This window comes from Sycon ciliatum, chromosome 8 (assembly GCF_964019385.1).
Source record: "Sycon ciliatum chromosome 8, ocSycCili1.1, whole genome shotgun sequence".
NCBI lineage: Eukaryota > Metazoa > Porifera > Calcarea > Leucosolenida > Sycettidae > Sycon > Sycon ciliatum.
In genome coordinates this window covers 27,117,036-27,141,437 of record NC_088650.1, presented here as the reverse complement: position 1 = coordinate 27,141,437, position 24,402 = coordinate 27,117,036, and the positions used below count along the sequence as shown (strand labels likewise).

The window sequence follows — 24,402 nt, the reverse complement described above, 5'->3', positions numbered from 1 at the left end:
CATCATAATATTGGGCATCAATGCCCGTTTGGCTTGCAATGTAAAATAAAACTTCAAACAAACATGAAACGCCGCTGTCCTCGACCCGCCAACTGCCCAACCCTTGTAGTACCCCAAGTGAACGAGGGGATTTGGAAAGACTCGGTTGGGCAAGTGGACGAAAGCCACTGACGTCCACATGGAGACCACGCAGAATCTGGTGGTCAAAGGTATGGCGGGCGTCGTAGCAGCAAAAGAAACCTTGATGCAACCTAGCCCATCAGCTGAGGCATTGACGAACACCAGCAAACTCTTGTCGTCAGCTATAGCGCTGCTAGGAAATTCAGTATTCGAACTGTCCCAACGAGGCCGGGAGGTAATGTGCTCTGGCATCAACAGGAACTACAGGTCCTTATGTGATGTGTACGTGCCTGTCACAAACCAGTTGTTTGGCGACAATATTCAGGACTCCATCACGGAGATTAATGAGTTGGCTAAGGTTTCCAAGAGCGTGTCTAGCACACGTGGTGACTCACGGTTTCATCCGTACCACCAGGCTGACCGCCGCTCATCGTACGGGTCTAAGCAGAACACTCACCAGACCCACCAGTCTTTAAACAGGAGGGGCCAGTCCGCCCCAAAGAAGGACTACCCATACAAACAGGGCTACAAGAAGCCCCACCAGAAACACCAGTCCAAGCACCAATAACTTCTGAGGTGAGTTCTGTTGGCCGTACAAAGCTGTGTCTAGCCAACTGGACAAACATAACACGTGATAGGCACGTGTTTAACACCATAGCTGGTGTGAAACTTGACTTTGCTTCTACTCCTATAATGGCATCAGTGCCTAGAGATTTTACAGCTTCTGAGCTTCATGAATCATTGGTGGACGCTGAGATCCAAATCTATTGGGGAAGGGAGCTATCCTTGAGGTAGAACCCAGGTTAGACCAATTTGTGTCTAACATTTTCTTGCGACCCAAAAAGAACGGGAAAATGAGGTTGATCATTAACCTGAAGAAACTCAATGAGTTTTTGCACGCTCCTCATTTCAAAATGGAGCACCTCCCTAGCTTCTTACCGTTCATTCGCAAGGACATGTACCTTACCTCATTGGATCTCAAGGATGCTTATTTCTCCATTCCAGTGGATATATATTGCAAGTATGTGCGATTCTCTTGGCGAGACAAGCTGTTCGAATTTCAGTGCCTGTGTTTTGGACTGAACTCAGCACCATACCTTTTCACAAAGGTCATGAAACCTGTTTTTTTCACAACTCAGACGTGAGGGAATATGTAGTTTTTATTACATAGACAGGGAATATGTAGTATTTATTCCCGTAGCTATGCAGAAGACGTTACTTCAGTAACGTCTGGTGCTAGCCAGGGTCCACACAGCTTTAATTTAGTGTTTGTTTGTGGCGGACGGACCTCTATCTGGCGCTATCCCATATCTGTCCCGTACCGTACCGTACTATCAAAGACAGCTAGCCACAAACAGCTGGCCACAATATTCAAATAGGGCTTTCAAATGCAAGATCATAACGTGAAGCAACTTGGAATAATGAATATGAATGCGAAGTGTATCGGGTAATGCATGTAGGGCGATCATTGTGCAGGTTCGAATCCCAGGGTATGCCTTGAAAAAAAAATAGGAGAATTGAAAATTTATAACATCCCTATGCGTTTTTGCCTAGGTCATCAAGGTGGTAGACGGTGTCGTATTACCCTCGACCGTGCCTGTCCCGTACCCTACCGTACCATCAAAGACGGCTGGCCACAAACAGCTGGCCACAATATTCAAACAGGGCTTTCAAATGCAAGATCATAACGTGAAGCAACTTGGAGGAATTAGTATGTATGCGAAGTGTATCGGAATATGCATGCAGGGCGATATAGTGCGGGTTCAAATCCCAGGTTATGTCTTGAAAAAAAAATAGGAGAAATGAAAAATTTACTATTTTTTTGCCTAGGTCATCAAGGCAAAAAAGCACAGCGTAGGGCCTTGAGCTTCCAAGCTCTCTCGTTTCAGATTTGGTGAGAAGGTATACCACCAGAGGGAAGGCATCGCCATGGGTAACAACCTAGCGCCCCCGTTTGCGATTATCTTCATGCATGACCTTGAAACCTCGCTGTTGCAAAACGCACCTGGTGCCCCCGTACTCTACAAGCGCTATATTGATGACATCATTATGCTGTGGACACTGGGGGCCGCGCTTTTCCGCCAACTTATTGCATTCTTCAATACCGCCAATGCGAGCATCAAGTTCACATATCAATCTTCGGAGGAAACTGGGTCGGTTGACTTTATGGACACGACTATTCATGTCTCCTCCGAGGGCGCAATATCATTCGAGCTGTTCCGCAAAGCTTGCCATAGTGGTCTCGTCTCAGATTTCAACTCATGTGTTCCGCAACAGCAAAAACCCGCCATCGCGTGTTCGGAATTCCTCCGCGCCTTTCCTCTGATCCTGCAGCCCGCCAGCGAAGTGAGCAAAAGGTTATTGACACATTAAAATTCAACAACTTTCCTGACAAAGTTATCGCGACTGCTCATGAACGAGCCAGGCGACCTGCTAAACAAAAGAACTTGAAGACTATCGATCCACATTGAAGTTACCATTCAAAACGGATGCCATCCACTAGGGAGTCCACCGTCTTCTAAACAAATCATGCAGATAATCTGCAAGAATGCAAGGCTTTCCAACAGCGTCACTAAGTCCAGCCTCACTGGACCTTGCTGCCGTAAGTGGGCGGATCCCGCTGCCCCCGAGGCGACAAGGAAGGCCTAAAGCCGCCTGCGTTGCATGCCAGTCGAGCGAGGTAGAATGCACACGACGCAACGTGGTATCATCAGTATCGTCTGACCTGCAAATGCTCGGAGAAGTATGTTGGAGAGACTGGTCGTAGTGTAGCAACGTGAACAAAAGAACACAATGATAACTCGCGCTACAAGACGTCTGGAAAAGCCCTCGGCGAGCACTACCGACTTCACCGTGGCAGCGAGGTACTGCCGCTTGGTGAGCCGGCATTCACAGAGGTTCGCGTCCTTGCCACTGAGTCGGATCGGGCCAGGAGGAGAATACGCGAAGCAATACAAATTCGCGAGCCCCAGCATAAACAATAACGCAGGGTGGGACCTCCTGTGAAGTCTCCGGTGAAGTAATACCTTGTAGATATTTCTGGCCCTCATACTCGCTTTTCCTGGATAGTGGTGGTTTTGCACTCCATGCACTGTTACTACTACCGTTGTTGCTAGCGCCTGCAATTATATGTATGCACGCACCTACTGTACATGTACATGCTGTTTGGTGCCTGTACCTGTGCCATATTCAGAGTTGTTGCGTATTGTGTTACTGAAGTATTTCTATACCAGCTTTTTTGCGATGTTTTGTCCTTTTTTTCTCTCTCGTAATAGTGCATGCAGGTGTGATTTATTATCAGTTCGCAGCGCTCCTCATTTATTAACCCTTCCTAACCGGTGTGCCCACTTCATTCCTGATGATGGTTATTTCATAACCGAAACGTTGAATGAAAATATTTTTCTGGTGAAAAGCAGTGATTGAGTGTGAGCCAGTGTTGCTCACAAACCAAATTTTTATTATTTCTAGGGGTGAAACAAATATTTAAAGAGGAATGAAATTAGTGGTGTGCACAGGTAGTCGGGTACCCGTGCTACCCGTGAGGACCTCGGGTAGACGGGTACCGAATAGTACCCGAAAACCCGAAGTCGCAGATGACATCATGTACAGTGCACATGTACAAATAATTCACGCATGTCTACCCAGTGCGCAAGGGAAGGGGCCGGTGTGCATTGTGGTCTTACCATGGAAACATTACCCGATCGGGTACCCGTGCTACCCGTGGAAAACTACCCGGACCCGATACCCGAAGAAAATGCTACCCGACTCAGCCCTAAATGAAATCGAATTTTTCTCTAAAGGATCCGAAAATTCTATACCAAAAGAATCTTGAAGAGAGTTTGGCTAGTCCCCGGTCGTTCTAGACCAAGTAGATGTCTAGTGAAGTCATGTCCACTACTTGTCAGCGCCTTCTAGGTTCTAGGAATCTTGAAGAGAGTTTGGCTAGTCCCCGGTCGTTCTAGACCAAGTAGATGTCTAGTGGAGTCATGTCCACTACTTGTCAGCGCATTCTAGGTTCCGCCCGGTCCCATAGCTCAGTGGTTAGAGCATTGCTCATGACAAGCAGGGTCCCGGGTTCGAGTCCTGGTGGGTCTGGCGATTTTTTCTCTTTTCAGGCAGTTCACTTCCCCAATTGATCCTTTGAATTTGAAGTTCTCCCAATCCTTTCAAAATTTATCACTCTCTTTCACTTCTGGTAGGGTCCAGAAACTGACCGTGTTTGGTCCCCTAGGGGAGGGAGAAAGACCCAAGTGCCATCAGTATGTGTGGCACGTGTTGTGAGCTGCCTTTGGGGTGAAAAACTTGTCAGCGCCTTCTAGGTTCAGCCCGGTCCCATAGCTCAGTGGTTAGAGCATTGCTCATGGCAAGCAAGGTCCCGGGTTCGAGTCCTGGTGGTGGGGGTTTGGCGATTTTTTTCTCTTTTCAGGCAGTTCACTTCCCCAATTGATCCTTTGAATTTGAAGTTCTCCCAATCCTTTCAAAATAATAATAATAATAATGATCTTCACTAGTTTGAGGGAAAGAGACAAACGGGAAAAGTCTGAAGAAAAAATTGACTGTCACCACCAGAACTCGAACCAGGGACCCTCGCTTGTAGCTAGCAATGCTCTAACCACTGAGCTATGGTGTAGTCGTCATCCCAGCAGAGACTGTTCAACATTTTCTTCAGAGTTCGTAACTCACACTTCCTGTAAATCCACACAGGCGGGTGGGACGCAGCCCTCACTGTACCCACACACTTCACGTACACTCTAGCACGCGGGGAGCCCCAAGTCATAAAATCTTCACTAGTTTGAGGGAAAGAAACAAACGGGAAAAGTCTGAAGAAAAAAAAAATAATAATAAGGTGTGTCCCTCTCACACTTTGTGTTGGCATTGGCAGGCACTCTGCGCATTGAAAGGGCTCAGCAATGTGCTATCCTGGGCACGCTGAACATCGTCAAGTCGGTTCTTGGCATTCGGCATTAGGCTCCTCATGTTACGGGTAGAGCTAGTCCGTATAAACCTCCAATACCGCATTTGCTTTGACATCCATGAATGTGCAGTATGACGGTCCTCACAACCTGATTTTTCTCTTGCCATTTGAGTATGTCCGGCATTCATCTCTTCCTCTATTTCTACAGGTCTATTCCTGTACTGGTAGTCCATTTTTGTGATTAATCTTTTTGTATTCGAATATCATCGGTCCTGTCCTCCTCCATCTTTTTGTATTCGAATATGTCCTGGCCTCCTCCATCGTTCTGCTTATTTCTGTCCGTCTCTCAGTTTCTGCGTCGGCTTTCAATATTTTTGCTTTGGTTTTTACAATCCTTTTTGCTTCGGTCTTCATTGCGTTGGCCATTTATCTATTTTTTTCTCATTACCCTTGGTCTCTTTTGGCCCGGTGATGGGGTTCTTATCTCATGTCATGACAACGTGAGTGAAATAAAGCCAACTCCATAATAATAATAATAATAATAATAACAACAACAACATGCACGATGAGCTAAGCAACAAAGCATAGCGTAGAGCCCTGAGCTTCCAAGCTCTCTCGTTTATCATCATTATTATTTTGACATTATTCCATTATTCCCTGTACTTACCCATGATGCGAAGGGAACGAAAACGTTCGGTTACTAAATTAGCTTTGCCTGACTGTGCGGATTGCGTCGGTGCTAACACCTTTTTTTCAAAAATAATATAATTTAAAGAGTTCACGTAGTAGAATATTGCTTGAGAAACTCAGACAACATCTTGTTATTGTCACATCCAAAAATACGTACATTTGCAATTGGGCACAGTGCTATGCTCTTTATCAGGAAAAGATTCAGCACAGAACATCACAGTGAAAACAGCACAGTCTTTCTCTGTACACTTACGAGAGGGCCGTCCGGATATCGTCACGATGGATTGGAGCATGTTCTTCCAGCATTCCAAACAGTTTTTTGATGGTCATTTCCTGCCTGTTGTTGATGAGGTACAGAATGATGCAGAAGAGGTTATCCATGCCTTCCCCGTCTCCAAAGATTCTGCGAGCATTCTCAGTATGGAATCGGTCTAGCTCGGTATCCCAGGCGTTCCTCATCTTGGGATTGGCCAGGATCACTGCAGCTCTACCAAATTTTTCTTTAGGAAGAAATGGAAAAAAGCAACGCAAAAAAGTATTTAGACAGGGTTGTATGAGGCAGACCTAATGGATTTCATGGTCGTGTACATTCTAAACGCAATAGAAATGGAATGGAAACAATTCAGGAAGGTATGCTAACTATTTTTAGATAATATATTCGATGCTTAGTTCTGGTCCTTTCCCAAGCTTTAGCTGTCGTGGCTATACAGCACCCACTTTTAGGCTGAACATTCGTATCTTATGTCCGAAAACATGATGGCGAGGAGATCGGTATCCCAGCATCGATAAAAAGTAAAGTTCCTAGCAATCATAGCTCTACACCAGGAGAACAGAAGTACGGATTTTGAAGTTATTTTCATGTGACTGTTATGAGAGTTAGACTAGTATTATTATTCCAAAGGCAGCTCACAACACGTGCCACACATACTGATGGCACTTGGGTCTTTCTCCCTCCCCCAGGGGACCAACCACGGTCAGTTTCTGGACCCTACCAGAACAGTGAAAGAAAAGTGATTCATTTTTGAAAGGATTGGGAGAACTTCAAATACAAAGGATCAGTTGGGGAAGTGAACTGCCTGAAAAGAGAAAATAACGCCAGACCCACCAGGACTCAAACCTGGGACCCTGCTTGTCATGAGCGATGCTCTAACCACTGAGCTATGGGACCAGGCTGAACCTACCACGGTCAGTTTATGGACCCTACCAGAAGTGAAAGAAAAGTGATTCATTCAAGGGGATTTCCCAATGATGTGTCAAAGGCAACATGAAGTATGAGTATATCGTTTGAATCACTTGAATTTCACAAGTTCGGAACAGTTTGAATCGTAGTTCTACTTTGAGTATGAGCCCCGAACCGAAGGAAATTGTTGTGCGTGGTCTTGATGCCCAACTTGAGCACGGCAAGGACACCGTTGGCAAGACTAGGGGGCATCCTTGAGGTGCTGTGTGCTCTGAAAGCACGTGGAAGATGACGAGCAGGAAAAGAGCTTTCCAGTAAGCCATCAATTGTGAAAAACCATTGAGAAACAATAGTGTTGCGACAATTTGTTTGTTGCTATGTCCACGCTGATCCACTGAATCTCAGTGCCAGACGCAGTAAATGCACTATGACCCTGAAAGGGTTTAAATAGAAGAAATCACATGGAAACGAGTTATGAAGCAACTGTCGACGACTGTATCAAGATAATAAGCAATCAGAAAGTGCGATAACAGTGATTTTTATTGGTTCAGTATCCGCGTTAAATTTACATATCAACTAAGTCAACTTACTTCTTTCGTCGCCAACGACAAAGTTCCGAAGTGCACCCTCAAAGTCAAACCAGTCTGTGATCTGTGCCAGTGTCTTGGACCTGCAGTATGTGCACACCATTTTAGGAAGTACAGTCACAGGGGAATGTATGCCAGCCAATATAGCTTACAAAGGAGAATGTATACTTACAACTTTAATACGTGCCTGGATATATTGACAAGAGTGTATTTCAAGGAGCTAACAAGCGAATGTTATGGCCAGTGTTCCTTTACATGGCCACTGTATGCCTCCACAATGTTGCAGACTGCTTATTTTTCGGCCATTATCACAGAATCCCGAGCTTCAAAAACTGCTATCGGAAGGTACGGAGCTGACCACCCTCCACCCTGGAACTCCGACTTCAGCATGCTTAAAGGGGAAGTTAAGCCTAAATCAAAATTTCACCAGTTGTAGTCTTCGGGGTGCTGAGTCGAATGGTCGTGGTCCGAGGAAGCTGAGGCGCTCCCTTCCTACTTTAATCCCAATCGAACTCGCGCACTTCCACCGAAACTGGGTGACTGCGCCCTACTAGATGGGGATTTGTATGCAAAATGTCACTAAAAGCGCCATTTCGTTCTTATAACAGCATGGATGACCGCGATTGGCCCATATGTTGTAGTCTTTAGGACGCTGAGTCGACTGGTTTTGGTCCGAGAAAGCTGCGATGGAGCGTTCCTCCTTTATTCCCAATCGAACATGGTTGAACAAGCGGTCATGTGCTCCTGGGTGCCCAAGTCACCTGGTCACAGCGCCAGCAGGCGACAACTTTCACACCAAAGTTCAACTCGAGTTCAACTCGAGTGACAGGACTGCACCCAAAAAAGGTCAAACAGGCCCTGCAGGCACGGTGACCAGGTGACTGGTGTACGCAGGAGCACGTGACCGCTTGTTCAACCATGTTCGATTGGGAATAAGGGCCGAACGCTGCATCGCAGCCTTTTCGGACCAAAACCAGTCGACTCAGCGGCCAAAGGACTACAACATATGGGCCAATAGCGGTCATCCGTGCTTTTATAAGAACGAAATGGCGCTTTTAGTGACATTTTGCATACAAATCCCCATCTAGTAGGGCGCAGTCACCCAGTTTTGGTGGAAGTGCGCGAGTTCGATTGGGATTAAAGTAGGAAGGGAGCGCCTCAGCTTCCTCGGACCAAGACCACTCGACTCAGCACCCCGAAGACTACAACTGGTGAAATTTTCATTTTAGGCTTAACTTCCCCTTTAAAACCACACAACACAAATACTAACATGAAACCATCATGCGAAACACCATTTGTAGCAGGAGTTGGAGAACTCTTTTTTTCTTCACTTGAATCTTGTGCTGCAACAAGACCAAACAGAGAATACATCAGAAAACGTGCAAAGGTCCTCAGGCACATCAGTAAGCACATCGGAAACATTGGGCGCATGCAACAGATGTGCCATTGGCAGCAAGATAGCAGGATGTTTTTTTTGCACAGCATACAGGTACGCTGTAGTTGAAAGTGCAATGTCTGGCTACTAATCATGAGTGTGTGTATCTTAAAGCTGCCACGAGTAGGACAGCAAGAAGTGCTTTGCGGATGTGCCTGGCTAGACCAGATATGCTTGTCTAGCTTTATAGGAACTTGAAAGACATGGCAATACACCAGTGAACACACCACGCCTTCGACTTCGCGAAGAAGATAAAAAAACAAGACAATTGAAAATGCCACGGTTATCTGTACTTCCGTACACAAAAGCACATGCGAGTCATGTTAAAATACGAACGAAATGCACTGACACATTTTTAACTAAGGCCATGTAGTCTAGTAACATAATTCACCAGTTGACACAGTTACATGGATATGTACAACTGCGACCAGGATCTCTCTTAGCCCAAGTCTGGCAGGGAATGTCCATGCAGACCGCATCAGCACACACGAAAATGCATGAAGACTGGCCTATGCAGCCATAAGGGGCCCACGTGATGCATATTAAAAGATCCAGTGAACATTCACATTAAACGCAAGCAAAAATGACGTCTCGATTCTGCCAAAAACCAGTACTAAGCACACCCGCTTCTCACTCCACATATACCGACATACCGACATGGACCCAGACAACAGAGGCAGGAGCACACAGAGTGAGGGTAGTAGGCCGCAGCCAGATGTGAACCGGAATGCAGAAGAACACTAGGAGCAGCAACAGGGGGACAGAGCCCAGGACAAACGAATGAGTACATTCGGCTAACATAAATAGGCCAGGACAAACACCACTTGGGACCGTCAGATTAATTTCTCTGGACCGAGCCAGCCGGGAAAAACCCTCACGCCGACGGACGCATGAATGAGGGAAAAAACCGGGTGTATAATCCCAAGTGGCAACCTGGCAGCATAAAAACAGGCACAACATATCTACAGCCAAGAAAGAAAGGGAAGAAGCAGTGCAGACATGAAGGGTGGGAGGGCGGGGACACTGGTGAGACTCAAAAAACTGACTTAGGAAGTCATGCAAAAAGCACAGAAGCAAAAAGAAAACAACATCAGATGAGAGAAAGTTTTTTGTTGCGTGAGAAATCATTTTTTACCTAACTCGCTCCGCTCGGGCGGCGAGAAATATAACTTCTATTCGTGGTCCATCGGTCAAATTTATCAGAGCTATTTATAATTCAATTTAGTCAGTTTGCTCATCATATGAACATGTACATTGCACTACTGTAAAACCGGAAAGTCTAACGTTTTAACGACCAATTATTTTTCGTTATTTGAAAAAACGTTATCGCTAGATGTCTATGTAAAGATGCGCTTACAGATGGGTGGCCAGGTAGCTATCGTTAAACTTTCAGCACATAATCATGCCAAATTTCAAACACGTTAAACTTTCCGGTTTTACAGTACTTTTCAAAGTGCATGCATTCTCATATTCGGAGCATAGTGCGCATTACACTCCGGCAGATACGGTATGTATGTATCTATCTACCTCCTGCCTGCCTGCCTGCCTGCCTGCTTGTCTGTCTATCAACTCTTTCCTCTCTTCCTGTTTATTGCAGAAATTTGGACGAGCATCTCTGCAATGAGTGAAGCGGAATGCAAGAGATTCGCAGATAGGGATGATCTGTCGGTTTGATGGCTTTTGGTTTATGCGAAGAAAGAAGCAGACAAAGACCATACTTTTGCCTACTTATCTGTGATGGTCCTTCCTCGCTGCTGGGAATGCGTACCGCTATATTGGGTACCACGGTGGAAAGGACCTGTATTGGCTGCAATACCTATGAGGAACACAGCGATCGGTTGTGTGTTGTCTGGTCCAGCACCCGCCCCAGGTCGAAGCAGTGGACGAGTGTCATGTGTCACAGCCCACATCCACAGGCTTGGGGAATTGAGTTGGCAGACGTGGTGAGCACTGATATTCCACGTTGGCCACCACCGCAGCAGCAGATGATGCATTGTCAGAGCTCGCAATCGCTTGACTTGTGAGTTGCTGTACGACGGTGAAAAGCCCTTTGGTGGGGAGAATGTTACAAACCACAAGCTCTCAAGTGTGAAAGGCCTTCTCGCTTATGACATTGTATTCGTTTCGATGTTGTATCTCGGCTCCGGCGTACCGCTGATGTTTACTGCATGGTACACGCTATATGCGCTATGTGCGATTTACTGTATACACTGTCATTTTACATTATGTGTATGCTTGATATACACCGTTTTCATGCTAAAAATGGCTGGCGGTCTTAGGCATAGTTATTATGTTCGATCAAGTGAAATATACCGTTAAGAGTCAATAGTTGTCCTTGTGCCGTGTGGTAACTCGTTCCTGACACTTTAGAGAATCAGAGGGGTCACAACAGTGATATTGAACTTTCCTCGTACCATGCGATGGTCTATAAAGCAATTTGCCCCACGACCAACACTGACATCCTTGCAGTGAGCCCGCTGCGATCATGTCGATCAGATGGTATTGCTTTGTTGCAGGGTGGCACCGCGTTCCTTGCTCGTGCTCCAGCTTCTCGAACCAGGTGTTCATAGCAGATAACTGATTGACGGCACACCACATCAGTAGACGTCTCCCAGTTTCGTTACAGAGACCAAGTCCATAGCTGCCACGAACCGTATTTTTCCGGTTGTAAGTCGACCTTTACGACTAAAAAAAAGGAGAAAGGGTGGGGGTCGACTTACAACCAGGATTCGACTTATAACTGGGAACTATCAGTATCTTACAAAAAATGACCTGCCCTGCATGCACGAGTGCACCATGTGTACATATTTTTGCCAGTTTAGTGGCCTTTTTCAAGGATTGGGACTTTATACCCTCCAATAAGGAATGTTTACATGATTTGTTGATGTGTTAGTCGCAGGGAGTAGTTAGTGGTGCTTCGTTGGGTGATAACTTTAAAAAGCAGAAGTGAGACCTCCGGATACGGGGGTCGACTTACAACCGGTAAAATATGGTAAACCAAGACCATGCATCATCTCCAAGGTACATCACTATTTCCAATACTTGCATTGAAATCACCGAGCCATCAAGACCCACCTCTCTGGAACAGAATCTAATGTTCGCTGTAGGTCATCGCAGAACTGGTTCTTCACATCCAACCCTGCTTTACTTGTTGGCGCGTAAACATTCACAATAGTCATGAACAAATCCAAGCGCCGCGTCGACGCGTCCAGCATCGCGATGATGACTTTGTACCCGAGTCCTGTAGTTTGAATCTGGCGGTGACGATTCGAGAGCTGACTGCACACCATTCCCGACCCGCGCGTACCCCCACGCGTCCGACATCGTACGACTCATCACAATTCCAACACCTTCGTTCCGAATAAATTTACTTCCGTCGTTTGGTAGACTCGAGAGGACGTCCCGAATGCACCATCGTGAATTCACCAGCCGTCCAGACATCACTCCCGAACCACTTCATCTCCTGAATGGCAGCGACGCATACAGAGAAGCATTTCAGCTCGTCCACCAACAAATCAAATTTTCTGTCGACTGTACAGGACGAATTCAAATTCAAATTCTGAGGACGCTTTCGGCAAATTCGGGCATCTCCACTGTCCTCCACGAGCGTTCTGACACTCCAAGAGGTCACATGCGAAGCTCTATCCTGCATGGAGTTCGTCCGCGGGCTGTTTCCCATTCGCGACTGCGAATTCCGCTCACTTGGAACCATAACGTCAAACAGTCATTTTTGAAAATGGACTGCAGAAATAACTCCTCGTGTCTGTGCGAGATACAACTCTTCGCTGCAGTGGCTGGCAAGGCCACCAACACACACATACACACACACCTGGTCCTGGTAAACACTGCCATTACGGTCCCCTTGCGGGGCCGACAACATGGAAACGACGAGCGACGGCAGAAAGTCGGCAGTCTGCCAAGAGATCAGGGACCATGTTCAATCGGCACAACGAGAGAGCCATCTTTGGCAGCTATGGATTTGGAATCCACGAGTAGAGCGGCAGCACCAACCACAGGCCCCACAGTGGGCCTTGCAGCATGAGAGGGCGAGCCGTACACGCGGCGGCGGAGGAGTCGCCTGAGCAGCAATGGTAGACACCGCCGCCCGGCACGGAGCCCGAGACGATGTCGCGGGGAGACACACACACACACACACATACACACACAGATACACACACACACACACACACACATACATACACACACAGATACACACACACGTACACGCGCACAGGCCTGTGTCTTGCTCACCTCCTGGCAGAGACCTCTCGTATGTGAATGTTACCGGAATGGTGCAGCGCTTGACCACCTTCAGCTTGTCGTCCGTACCCGATTCTGCTCCAGCGCCATTCTGCTTGCCATTTTGGACATGTTCTATGCTTTCTTGGTCGGTGCAGGAGCGACATTCGAGAACCCCTGGCGGTCCAACACTACCGCCCCCTCCGGTGCCCTCGCGAGACTCGAAACGAGCAGATGACTCAAGCTTGTAGAACGTCGGCGGATTTTCCACACAGGCGGGCTGCCAGTCCTTTTCCGGGTACACCTTGAATTTGTACGAGATCGAATCGCCTTCTTTCAGCAGGAAATAGTACCGCGAGCGCGCCAGCTGGGACATTCTATCTGGCGGCGACAGCAGCTTCGGAGGCGGTTCCAGGAATGGTCCGTAGGCAGGAATGGCCATGATGTGCAGGTGCGCTGGATCTCGGTCTCCTATCTTCTCGCCGTAGACCCACACGCGCCAGGCCTTGAGCTTATCCGTGCACGGCAGCATTCCGATCTGCTCCAGGCTCAGCTCTTCTCCGTACGTGTAGATGACTAGATGTAGGAGACGGAGACACACAATCATGTTCGCAGCAAGAAAGCACATACACACGCATGCACGTACATGTTCGCACACCAAACAGACAAACAGGTCTGTGGCAGTAAAGCATACGAGTACACACATGCATGCATGTACATGTACATACTTCGAAGTACACTATATAGACACACAGGTTCACATGACAAAACATAAAGAGTTCACAGTGTCGAGTTGTGAATGCCGTACCCTTCTGGAGGGAAAGTAGCTCTGCCATGTATCTGTGCATGTTTGCGAGAAGAGCCCATATTGGGCGAAGCTACAATGAAGCTACAAGAGCAACACAGCTACTATACCTGCCTACTGCAATGCAACCCAGCACACCGTAGCAAAACCAGCATGTGGAGATGATTAATTACTGTTTTCTGATGATCGCTTAGTGCGTGAAACTCGGAGTAAAAGCACTTTCTCCGTCCTCTTATTGTGAGATGATTGATATTCACATTTGGGTGGGCGCTGGCGGGCTCCCAATATTGTTCGTTGTATCATTTATCTAATTTCGCTGATTGCACCACTGTTTGAAATGTAGCAATATTACCTACGTGTTATTGCAACTGGTACCTACTTGATAGCACATAATAATAATAATATTGCATACAAGGGGCCGTTCTGCCAGCCTTCATCCTCGATTCTCGGGGAGCTCATTCTCTCATTCTTGGAGAGGCACTACTCTCTTACTCTCTGACGCTTGATCTTTCGATCTAGCTTGCGATGTTTCCAATAAACATTGTTTGAAGTGGAAATGGAAACCTGTGGTTCTGTCTGAGCTCGCTAACTTCATTGTTCCTATAATTATTTGTCGTCTACCTGGCTAGCCACTAGATTGATCAATCTTTGTCACAAACCAGGCCACGACATGTCCATTGAAAGCAACAGCCAATACTCACCATCATAGCAGAAGTGCTTCTTGCTGTAGTAGATCTTCTTCCGTTGATAGTCCACAGTGATACCTGAATATGGGCATTCGTCTTCTTCAGGTCTGTCCAAGGTGGCATTCAAGTCAACCTGCTTGGCTGGTATTTCGTACGGTTTGTCGCCAGGCAACTTAGTCACTGTCCACGTTGAGTTGCCTACATGAACCACGGTACAGCACTTATGCGACGTGGGTAGCTGTCTAGTTTCAGAAAAACCACTGGCTTCAGCTGATTCCGGTGTTGTGCCAGGAAAGTGAACAAGATAAATCTATCAAACGAAACACAACACAACAGAGTATATTGTAAGCAACATGAAGAAGCACGCACATACACACACACACGTACACATACACACACACGTACACATACACATACACACACATACACACATACACACACACACATACACACACATATATAATATACACACAAGCACGCGCACGCACACGCACACACACACACACACACACACACACACACATGTACTGAAAAACTCAAACAAGCAGACACACAAACACATACCATTCTGTCATGTATTTATAGAAATTTGCAGCGAAAAGGTTACTTGTTTTGAGCGTGGTGTGTGCAGGGTGCTTCATGTATTTATAGTCGCTTAGAAAATCACAAATGATCGAATTTTCGCTACTTCACAATAAATCAGACTCACTCTGCGTTTACTAGCAGCCGTAAAATTCCGGACAATGCGAGGAGCGGCCTGACTCGGAGGATGAGTGAAACAAAGTAGCAATAAATAGATGCTCGTCTGGAAGTGTCAATTACTCATTCTTATTTCTACTTCCCGTGTACGCTACTCAAGTCTCCCTGCTTTAAATTCAACTCATGAGAACTCAAAGCAAGGGAATATAGCTTTCCAAAGATACACCATTCAGTACGGTGGGTTGATTGATATACGCAAGGGCCGAAGGTAGGATACGGATGTAGGATGTAGGATGTAAGATGTAAGATGTAGAATGTAGGATACGGGTAATGTTGACAATTCACGAGTGTGATTGTGAAGCATTTCATGCTAAGGTGTATGAAGTGTTTGAATAGGGGGATTGCCCCAGTGCACAGCCCATGCGTGACAGGCACCAAAATGCCGGGGAGCTTCAACAGCCTGAATCTGCTGGTGTTTGAATTGTTGCTGTACGTTGATCATCAGTTACGAATCAAACAAATTTGTCTCTGAGTTTGGAACCGTACTACCAAGGCGTGATGGAGTGGCTTTCAAAGTGTTTGTAGTCCATTCTCTTGTGCTTACCCAGCCATGAACACCACAAATCAACAGACTCTCAGCTTTACAGGGAGCCTAGGATGATGAAAATTATTGGTGACTGAAAGGGCAATGTTTTCAGTGCCCAATGTCAACATAACATGCACTGCCGACACGGTATGCTGGTCACACAATGACATGTATTGTATTTTCCGGAGTATAAGCCGTACTTTAATCAAACACCAGTAATTCACCAAAATAAGTTGGTGTGGCTTACACTACCATGGTCAAATTGACTGAGATAAGATATAGTAGATATTTGTATTTCGCGACCAAAACTTTGGGTGCGGCCTATACTCCGGAAAATACGGTAGTAAGCGCAATGGCACTAAAAGGGTTTACCTACCTGGTCAGTCTCAGCGATGCGAGGCACGTCAATTTCCACCTGCACTGGTCTTCGAAATTTAGCTTCGTGCGATGCAAACGCCATCACCTGAGCATATCAAGATAATTGAATTGCAGACATCGGACCAAACAAGAGATTCCGCGTCACGATCTAAGACAAGAATCATGCACAACATACTTTGTGAGCGCGACCAGTGCACCAGCGGAAAGATCATTACCTCACACTTGTGAACACAGAACATCGACGTTTCTCAAACGGAAGTTCCAGCAGCTCACGCTGCTGCTGAATAACACATCAGTTTATTTGAATGTGCTTCTATTCCTGATCAATCAAGTTTTCTTTTCAGAGGTTTCTATGACAGCAATTACATCACGGATTCGGCTGAAACTTGGTGTAAACTTCAATTTGAAAAAACCCCAAAAACAAATATAATTATATTGTCCACCAGTATTTACAATTTCCGCTTTGCTATCATCAGCATAGAAAAAAACAAGGGTCAGTGAGGTGGACCTAGTACATGTACAGACAGGATCAGATAACAAGACTACATTAAAGTTACGAACACAATGCAGGCACGCTTACATTGTTGGACTAAGGTGAATATTAATGATAGCTTGCATAGACCTCTGTCCTACCGGTAGGACCATCATACACAGACATGCTGCACGGCCTCTGTTCTAACATTGACCTAAAACTTGACCCTAAACTGTTGCTCAGGGGCTAATGAAGGAGTCCACAAATTTTAGACGTGATCGCACAAGGCATACTACGAAATCCCATGGTAACAGCCCATGGTAACCATGGAAACGGTGTATGAAATTATGCATTCCACTGCCTTGGCAGACTAATACAAACATTAGTACCTCACCACGATTGATGTGCCATGGTCAAAATTAACTTTGGACAGAGTTGCTAGCGCTCCGACAGGAGTATGTGCGGCCATTTTGACAATTGATAAAATTGCGCGTATGCAATGCACTGGACATAGCCTTGCATTTTGCGCCATTACTTTGCCTGATAAAGACCTCATCTCAACAATTGTTTCAAGAAATTTCTCAACCAAAAGCACTTTTGCAGCGCGATTTCTTGGGTCCTACCGGTAGGACGGCATGCAAGCTATCATTAAAGCTCGTGTCTGAAAGCTACATGTATAAAATATAATGTATGCTGCCGCCGCCTAGGTCACAACCAAACCACATGCACACGCACGTGTGATGATCGTTCAAGCTAGAAAGTTACGAATAACAACTTCCCGTCCTCTAAAGTGTATCCATAGTTATGCCTCCTCTCTGACAATCATGCTAAGAAATGTTGTTGAATTCAGATGTTTGAATAACGGCAGAGAGACACCAAACTAAGGAACCTGATGAAGAGGACAAGCTGAAGTGACATTTTGGTTACTTTATTCGACATGTGACAACGAATAATGGGCAATGGTGGAAAATAATTCAGAACTCAGAGAAAAGAAGCCAGTTGTTAATTTTACTTTGCTGTCATATTCAGGTTTCATTTTTTATTTAAAGTCCTCGAGGCAGTCTACACTTGACACCACATTATGCAACTTATGCAAACAGAGACAATAAAAACAATCACACTGAAATTGTTTGTTGATGCGTGTGCTCTTTTTGTTGAATTGAGCTCAGCTCACACTTACACTATGTAGCGTAACTCCATCACCATGTTCGCTTGGTAGCGTGCCTTGGAACATCATGTGGACAGGTGGCGATATGTGGATGGTATCACTCACTGTGCCGGCAAGAAACTCAACTTTTCCTCCTTCCATGAAAAGCACTGTGCCTTCACGGCGAATGGGTATCTGCTCCGTATCAGCCTTGGACAAAATAGAGAAACCGTTCACAATACTAGGTACATGTACACTCTTCCCTCAAACTGATAGGACAGGTCCTATCCAGCACACATATACATGTATCCAACTACACTGAATTCTAGGCGCTGAGAACAGGTATTAGCCACAAACCCTAGATTCTGGAGTGCAATAATTCATAAGATACATGTGTACTTATATGTAAACTTATGATTTCGCTTCTGCTCTTGTAGTAGTTGAGCACTATTGTGTGGGGTAGTGCCTTTGCTGTTTGCTTTATGCAGAGCTCACTGACTTGTCAGTTTGAGCACTCTGGCAAGGGACGTTCGGGCCTTGTTTAAATCTGGCTTTGGAAAATTTATTTCTCATTGCTATCAGGTTCCGGGCCTCATTTCCTCTGTGCTGCGCTGATGAGTCCACGAAGAACGAAACAGTTCTGTCCGCAGATTGAGTAAACTTATGAATATACCGTTACATGTATAGTCTATAGCATAGTGTATCTAGCCGGGGATGTTTCAGCAGTCAGCAACATGTAGATCTACATGTGAATCCCACCCGCACAAGCAAAAGAACATGAACAGAAGAGAAGAAAGTGAAAAGGGAGAGAGACAACCAAGGCACCACGCTCGCACCATAACTTACTACTTAAGCAGTCTGAGCACAAGGCTGCCAGTAGCTATTCTCGTGCTGGAAGGAGAGAATGCTGAACATCTTCAAACTCACCTCCGACACATATCGGTATTCAGGGCTCTCATCAGGAGCTACATCTTCAACCTGGACATCGACTGAGTCCAGGGAGACTTCTTCAGGCCTGTCAACTACCGCCTCGAGATCAGAATCATTTGGGCTAGCATGCGACAGAGCCTGGTGCCACAAATAACAATGCAAGGGAGGAGAAAATCCACTAAAGACATACAATCATCTCATGCCAAGCACCGTACTACCTTGGGGGGGGGGGGGGGGCACGGGCAAATATTCTTATATTTCATGAGGGGTAGAGCGACTGATTCCATAAGTTTACTGGCCAGCCGATAATGTTGACTCGATGGATGAAAACCTTTATCAACTCGCACAATTCGAAATAGTGGTTGCGACTTCGGCGGTGATTTTTTTAGGAATGGGGTTGCTCCCACTCTGGAGCTCGCCCGAAACACTGTGTACTGAGCAGGGAGTGGTGCTTTCTTGCAGGTTTGTTGTTGAGTCGAAGGTTCGATGGACTTCTCGTGTGCTCCGGATTGCAGTCATGACTCATGAGTCAGTCAAGTGTCAATTCAAGTCGGCGGAATAACGTTAGCGCGAGCTCCAGTGTGGGAGCAAACCCATTCCTAAAAACAACTCGTACAATTGTTTAAAAAATTCATGTCTAAACATACCCGGAAGTACATGTAGACTGGTGAAAAATGCATACGGCGTGGGCCTGTTTGAACGATGAAACCTACAATGCGCTCCTGTTGCTGGTATATGGGTGGGCGAGCATGTATGTGAAGGTATAATGAGCTGTGTTTGTGCGTCATGCATGAGGGCAATGCGATGGTCAGCTCGTTCCTCATCTCTTGATTTTATTTGGCTTATGCGAGGGCTAGCCAACGTTGCTTGTTGATGCCAACGCGAAAAAACTGACAAGAATTATAAATCAGTCGATAGATTTGAATCAAATGGTAAGGAATTTAGGTCAGTTGGTTCATCCCTAATGAAAATCAAGTAAGTATTAGCGAAGTTCCAAAGGCTTCTTTTTTTTGGAGACAAGAAACCTAATATCGATGAAAGTAAAGTGAGCGCACTCATACCACGGAACAATGGAACAATATTTTAGGATTTGAACGGCGATTTCATGTGATAATCCTCAGAAATCTTCATCATAATGAGTGTTGGACTACAAAGGAATGATATTTATGGTACCATGAAGTGAACATTATTATTTTTTTCATTGTCTGCCTTTGTGTACGCCGCTCTGCCTGAATCAGGCATTGAGCACTCTTGCAGAACCAAAGCATATTGCCTCTGTATTTTTCCAATTAGAAATCGAATTAGAATTAGATTTCGTTACAGCACTCACACTCTTCGCATACTTGGTCCGACTTATTAAAATGTGCGCTTCGCTTCGAACGTCAACCAAACAAATTCAAATAGTCTCAGGACGGAATAAACTTTCCAGGCAGTCCTTCAGTTGTCGATTTGTGATGTCGAAGAAGAAATAGCTCCAACTCCAAAGGAGGCAGCGCCTCAAAATCCTAGTCGACTCGAGCATTTCGCGTCGAAATTTTTTTGTCAGAGGACTCCTACAGTCCATTTCAAAACTATAGACGCGTAGGGTTTTTGAAATATTTCAAATTTGGCTGGAACTTTTTGAGAATAGTTTTCGGAGTATTGCTCAGGACCGCTCCACAATTACTCTTCTATAGTTTCTAAACGATTGGATAACAGACGCCCAATTTGGAAAAATTTATGCACAAAGTGATCACAGATTTTATGTGGTATAGATGCTGGCATAACGGTTTTTGCCTAGGTACGCGTCTATAGTTTTGAAATGGACTGTAGATCCTGTTGCTTCTCGCGCAACACTGAGAAGGCCTGGTGCTGAAATCAACACCCCAATGCAATGGAGAATTGTCACGGAGTACCAGAAACTCCTGGGCGATCGGTCTCGAGTGCAAGGCTTCTGGCAGATTGAAATCGCTGCAGTCGTTGTTTCCTTGACAGAATTTCAGCATACGCGTCATCCAGAAACTCGTGCAGCAAGCACCAGCATCGCTCCGTCCAGTTTGCTGATCTCTCTCGCAGTCGTTCACGATGTGGCGGCCGACGAAACAAGATCACAGAAGATATCGCCGAGAAGTTGATCGAAATAAATAACCGACCCCGAGGTCGCCTCTCAGGCTGTGTTTACATGAAGCGTTTCAACCCGGGTTGAGTTCGACCCGGGCCAGATTTCAACCCGCCATGTGCACAAAATGAATGGCGCGTTTACATGACGCATTGCGCTTGACCCGGGTTGAAATTTCGCCCCGGGTTGATTTCAACCCTCCCCCCAAGGGGAGGGTTGAAATCAACCCGGGTCAAGAGAATCGTACAAACGTACTTCTGTGCGTATCTAGCGCCAGGTTTGAAAAGCACTGCAGATGCAAATTTCGCGCGAACGGATTCACGTGACCATACAGGACTGTAGAAGTGGACTTTTGGCGGCATATCAGTATTTGACCCGGGTCAACTGTCTTCATGTAAACGCTCACCTCTTTTGTCTATCGTACAGACTTTCAACCCGGGCTGAACTCGACCCGGGTTGAAATTTCTCATGTAAACACAGCCTTAAGCTGTGTTCACAACTGGCGCGTGCACGCGGTACGCTTGCGGTTCATGCGTGCCCAAATGCGCGCTCAGGCTTTCACAAAAAACAGCAATCCGAGTCGTAATTAGCGCGTGCGACACCTTCGAGTACTAATTTGTTGACCCCGCCAGTCAAGGTAACTGGCATGTACGCTGGTACGCGCCTGATACGCGCTGAAAATTCCAACATGTTGGAAGTTCCATTTCGGCGCGTTTCCGTACGCATGGCGCCCCAAAAGCCAGCAAAAATACGCACAAACGCGTGGTTTCACACGTACACGCGCCAGTTGTGAACACAGCTTTAGACGACAACCTGGCTGGAAAACTGAAGCGCAGAAAGGGTGAATTATTCTGCGGATAAGGTGCGTGAATGGTGCGGACTGCTGAGTTCTCGGAGCCGCGATCGCGATGCGTCATCGCTACGTCAAGCTTATGCTAAAGCTCCGTCACAAGATTGCCCGTCTCCGGGGCCAGTGGATTCGTAAAACAGGGAAGAGCACGCATGGTCTGACTGCATGATATGTCGACACAGATCAGACTCAGTATGTGCGCGGCACACGGTGATCAGAAGTGATTTTTATGCGTGGTGGTGTACTTGTTCGCCTCATTTGAAAGTGTCGTGGGAGCGTCAGGCGAAAACACCTACAGCCACGATTCTGGCAGTCGTACTGCACAAGGAGGAGGCAGTAAGTCGTGCCTGTGGAGTGAAACAATCAAGGAAGCGCAGCGTAGCTTGGAGGAGATGAAACAATGTCGACGTTTTGCAGGGGGCACACTTGCAGATGCGCCCAGAGACACCAGCAGCGATGAAAACTAGAAGGTCAGGCCAAGAAACGACGTTGTACTTATCTATCTACCGTCTCTTGGTTGATTTTTTAGTGCAGGTGCTCCTTTGTACATATGCTTGAGTTTTGAAGTGAAGCGCACATTTTAATAAGTCGGACCAAGTACCAATACTCACATACCCACTCACATACATGTACCTTTCTCATCTGCACTTCTTCAATCTACACTTGCTTTCACACTGCTCGCTGCTGTTTATATAATACCACTAAGGCCAATAAACACTGTTTATAAAATACTCCTTTTAGGGAAAGTGCAGGTCAACATATGTATAATAAAATGTAGTAGCCTCAGGATTTATTGCAATTACATACCAGTTATAAAAAACTAGGGCTGAGTAGGGTAGCATTTTCTTCGGGTATCGGGTCCGGGTAGTTTTCCACGGGTAGCACGGGTACCCGATCGGGTAATGTTCCCATGGTAAGACCACAATGCACACCGGCCCCTTCCCTTACACACTGTCACTGGGTAGACATGCGTGAATTATTTGCACACGTGCACTGTAGACCATGGTAGACTTCTCTCTCTCTACTCTTTCTACATGTCATCTGCGACTTCGGGTTTTCGGGTACGATTCGGTACCCGTCTACCCGAGGTCCTCACGGGCAGCACGGGTACCCGACTACCCGTGCACACCACTAATAAAAACCTCGGGGGGGGGGGGGGGGACTCGGTTTTTATACTGGTAAGCCATTGCAATAAATCATTCAGCTCTACATTTATTGTATACATCAAATATTATATTTAAAAAATCGGCATGGAGACAAGAAACCTAATTTTTATGAAAGTAAAGTGAGTGCAATCATACCACGAGAACAATGGAACAATATGTTATGATTTGAACGTCGTTTTCATGTAATCATCATCAAAACTGTCCCTCCAGGAATCCGCGATTCCGCGGCTGCGGTAAAATCCGCGGAATTCCGCGGAATTCATGTTTTTTAAAATATCCCGCGGAATTCACAGTTTTCACCGCAGAATCGGCAATAACCTTTATCGCCAACTCCGAAATGCCCACTTCCGCTCCATCTGTGACGATTACCAGCGAGATCCTAGGCGTCTTTGGAGCACCATCAACTCAGTCACCCGGCGCACAACCCCAAGAACTGAGCCTCTCGTCCAGGCAGATACCTTGAACAGGTATTTCCATAGTATTGTGTCAGATCCGAACCCGGCTTATGTTGTTCCAAGTGTTACCTCAAGACCGTGTGACTTGCATGAGTTTCGCCCTATTTCTGAGGATGAGGTACTTCGGCACCTTCAGAAACTCGACGGTACGAAAGCGCCTGGGCCAGATGGTCTCCTCCCGAGCATCCTGAAGGCCGTTGCACCAGTTAACACCTTCTCCCTCACCCTAATATTTAATACCTCTTTGTGCACTGCTGTGTTCCCGACACAATTCAAGTTGGCTAATGTCACGCCGATATTGAAATCCCGCATGGGCGATCCTACTTCTCCTTCGAACTATTGTCCTGTGTCACTCACGTCGATTCTGGCTAAGACTCTGGAGCGCCTGGTTCTAAATCAGGTATGTGACAGTTTGACCATCGAAAATCACCTCCACGATCACCAATTTGGGTTCCGACCAGCTCGTTCCACGACAGAACTGCTCACACTTGCTGTAAATGATTGGAAACTGGCCCAGGACCCCGCAGAGACTACCAGTGTAGCCTTTGTCGACCTCAGCAAGGCGTTTGATCGCGTCCAGCATCAACAGTTACTCGTTGCGCTCCATGGCATGGGTGTTCATGCAAGTGCCGTGCGTTGGTTTGCGTCGTACCTCGCCGGGAGATTTCAGCGTGTCGTCACGCAAGCCAGCCAGTCTTCAAGTCTTTCAGTGTCTCGAGGAGTTCCTCAGGGAAGTATTTTAGGCCCTACCCTTTTTAATGTCTACCTGAGGGACCTTCCCCGGCTTGCGGAGACAGCAAAATTACTGATGTTCGCAGATGACAAGACAGTCTACTCTAGTGATCCGTCGAAGGTGCGTTCCGAAGCCAAGTTGTCATCGGCACTGGAGATTCTAAACAACCACCTTGGCTCCCTTGGCATGCAGATAAATACCGACAAAACCGTTGTCATGCAAATCCATCCC

General features: G+C 46.3%; 1 protein-coding gene across 2 annotated transcripts in view; it reads right to left on the bottom strand.

Annotated features, from left to right (window-relative positions):
• The window catches only part of LOC135822541 (uncharacterized), a 62,367-nt gene that overhangs the window by 5,126 nt on the left and 32,839 nt on the right, over positions 1 to 24,402 (bottom strand). For both annotated transcript variants that reach the window (XM_065335334.1, XM_065335335.1), the window contains exons 11-18: positions 18,867 to 19,007; positions 17,973 to 18,149; positions 16,319 to 16,405; positions 14,673 to 14,967; positions 13,179 to 13,742; positions 8,763 to 8,835; positions 7,496 to 7,575; positions 5,979 to 6,225 (exon numbers count right to left, since the gene is read on the bottom strand). In XM_065335334.1, the coding sequence (XP_065191406.1) occupies positions 5,979 to 6,225; positions 7,496 to 7,575; positions 8,763 to 8,835; positions 13,179 to 13,742; positions 14,673 to 14,967; positions 16,319 to 16,405; positions 17,973 to 18,149; positions 18,867 to 19,007 (1,664 nt within the window). The remainder of the gene's footprint in view (positions 1 to 5,978; positions 6,226 to 7,495; positions 7,576 to 8,762; positions 8,836 to 13,178; positions 13,743 to 14,672; positions 14,968 to 16,318; positions 16,406 to 17,972; positions 18,150 to 18,866; positions 19,008 to 24,402) is intronic.